Below are 2,949 nucleotides of genomic sequence, written 5' to 3'. Positions count from 1 at the left end.
TCGTGTTTCGTGTCGTGTCAAAAATTGACACCCCTACCGGCGCATTAACATTTCGACGGAAATTTTTTTCCGGTTAAAATTTCGTCGGAAATCCGCCGGAAATGTTTCCGTCGAATTTTTTAACGCCGGAAGTCTTTTTAAGACGCGAACCAAACCGGCGGAAATATTTCCGCCTGAAATCCGCCGGAAATGCAATTTTCTGACGGATTTTTGGCCATTTTTCGACGAAAATGGCCGCCGGAAAATGACGTTTTTCCTGTAGTGGAAGATCAAGATCAAAATAAACTCATCTTAACATTTGATAGAATACTGATTACTTACTATTGATACTGATTACTGATTGATTACTCATTACCATTACTAATATTGTAGCTTATACTGTATTGATATTATTTACTATTAATATTGTTATTATTGCTAAGACTGATCATTGTCACTGATATAATGACTGATATTAATATTAATTGTTGTTACTGGTATTGATCAATATTGCTGATAACTTTAATGATGATATAATAGACATGGATGTGATGTGTTATAAACTGAGAGGATACAAATAAGTGGCATAGCTATTGATGCATAAATTTCTTTATATAATTTACACCATACCATTTCTCCTTTTCATTACAATGATTTTAGTTGTAAGATTTTAGTTACTGTTGGGCTTTTTTGTTCATCACGAGGCTTTACATATTTTTCAAGAAAGGATAAAAATCCTACGATGTGAGACTTCAAATAGCATGTTTAGTTTTATTTTATTTTTTTTGTGTTCCTATATATAGTATATATTATTGTCATGATGTATTATAATGATGTAGCTAGTTTTTTGTGTCATGAATATTGAATATATGATATTTTTGGGTTTATAATAATTGTATATTTTGATGAATATAAATATAATCATGTTTTTTTTTAGTGTTTATATGAAAAGTGTAATATCTGGATTAAAGACAAGAAAGTAAGATTGATCTAATTCTTACAGTATAAATTTTTTAGCGTGATAGAAGGGGCTGTAGTAGGTGGGCGATGATGGTTGGAGGGACTGTAGTTAGCGAGCGATGGAGGTCATAGGGGTAGTCATCGACTGATGATAGAGGTCTGAGGGATTGTAGAAGGTCAGAAGGATCGTCTTCAGTGAGTGGCGAAGGTCGGAAGGGAGATAATCAGTATACGACGGAGGGCAGAGGAGTCGTAGTCGGTGGGTGACAGTGCTCATAGGGGCCATAGTCAGCAAGTGATGAAGCTAGGAGGGACTTTAGTCAGTTCGCAGGCAATGGAGGTCAAAGGGAGCATAGTCGGCTGGCGATAGGAATGGAGGTCAGATGTAGTTGGCGGTCGATGGTAATTAGAAGGATCACAGTTGATGATGGCTGCCTGACAGAGGTTCGACGACGATGGTCGAACAGAGGTCCAACAACAACCTCAAAGGTCCTAGCCCCATATTTATAGATTTTGAGAGTGTCATAATTATGGAGAAGATTTAGGGAAAATTCAGAACGTTCCATCGGACAATCCATGCTAATTTCCTTCATCATAGAGCATTTGTCGAGCATTTAAGTGTCTTAATTATGTCATAATTAAGCCATCTTGAGCTCGTTGAATTTCTCTGGTCGAGCCGCTCGATTTGATTATAAGCATGCCATAATTAAAGATCATTTAGTCATCCTTTCAAATATGATGCGATCCCTTGCTTTGGACTCTTTTGGGCTCAAATTGGATTAATTTTAGTTTCGTTTGGTTCGTCTCTATGAGACATTCAATTTGATTATAAATTTGTTGAAATTGGAGTTGCTCATGACCCCAAATTTAATTTTTTAAGTTTCAACTTGAAATCCTCTTAAGATTCGTGCTCGATCTATGTAATTTTTTGGTTATGTATTAATGTAAGAATTAAATTTCTTTTTTAATCATAAATTTATATTATTATATAATTATTATATGATTTATTTTTTATTTAAATAATTATAATATCTATTACATCATATTCAATTACGAACAAATTATTAAACTTAGATTATCTCACATTTCGGTTCCAAGTCGAACTCGATCTTCACCACTATGCTTACAATGAGTAAAACACACCAAGAAAAAAAAAAAAAAAAAAAAAAAAAAAAAAAAAAAAAAAAAAAACATTAACATGCCGACCGAACAACGACCTTATTATCAGTGCCGGTCAACGAAGTCCTTTATAGCCAAAATAAGCTCCTCCGTCCTCTTCCCGGTGATCTCGTCCCCATCCACCGCAAACTTATTGAGGTAAAACGAGTGCCCCACATCGGTCTGAAAGAACACCTCCACTTCCTTTCCAGCTTTCTTCATCGCCTCGCAGTACTCCATCTCCGTATCCCTTACCAAATCCTTCTCCGCTACAACCACCATCAAAGGCGGCATCTTCAGCTCTTCCATCGGCGGCGCCGCCGCCCCCATAGGACACGTGTACGGATGATCCTTCCCCTGTCCTTCGGGAAGCCCCAGTTCTAAGAACTTGTCGAGCATCTCCAGCGTTAGGAACGGCGTCTGCCACTCCAAGTGCGTCTCCGACGCGCTCGGCGTGGAGCGGACGAATCCCGGGTGAATTGCTACTCCGCCGGAGACTTTGACAGGGCCCCAAAATCCAGGCTCGTTTTCCTCGGCCCGTCCAACCATGGCGGCGAGCTCGTGTACGATGTTGGCTCCGGAGGAGTCGCCGATTAGGAAGACGCGGGTGAGATCTGCGAGTGAGGAGAGGAGGGGAGAGGCGTCACGGATGCGGAGGAGGGCTTGGAAGGCTGCGTGGTAGGCGGCGGGGAGGCGGTGTTCGGGTGCGAGGGGAAGGTCGACGGAGACGACAATGCAGGGGAGGGAGCGGGCGAGGCGGGAGTAGAATTGGTGGTACATTAGCCATGAGAAGTTGGAGATGCAGAAACCGCCGCCATGGAAGTGGAGGAGGATGGGGGGATTCAGAAGGGG

General features: G+C 40.7%; 1 protein-coding gene across 1 annotated transcript; it reads right to left on the bottom strand.

The window, feature by feature from the left end:
* Positions 1–1,955: 1,955 nt before the first annotated feature.
* On the bottom strand, positions 1,956–2,946 carry LOC110092013 (probable carboxylesterase 17; the record flags this gene model as incomplete). Its single annotated transcript, XM_028691956.1, has 1 exon — positions 1,956–2,946. A coding segment is annotated over one exon (783 nt), but the record flags the coding sequence as incomplete, so codon positions are not given.
* Positions 2,947–2,949: the final 3 nt, after the last annotated feature.

Source organism: Dendrobium catenatum, unplaced genomic scaffold (assembly GCF_001605985.2).
Source record: "Dendrobium catenatum unplaced genomic scaffold, ASM160598v2 original_scaffold_96413, whole genome shotgun sequence".
NCBI classification, from domain to species: Eukaryota; Viridiplantae; Streptophyta; class Magnoliopsida; order Asparagales; family Orchidaceae; genus Dendrobium; species Dendrobium catenatum.
The sequence above is the reverse complement of the archived record's forward strand: the minus strand, read 5'-3'. Positions and strand labels throughout refer to the sequence as shown.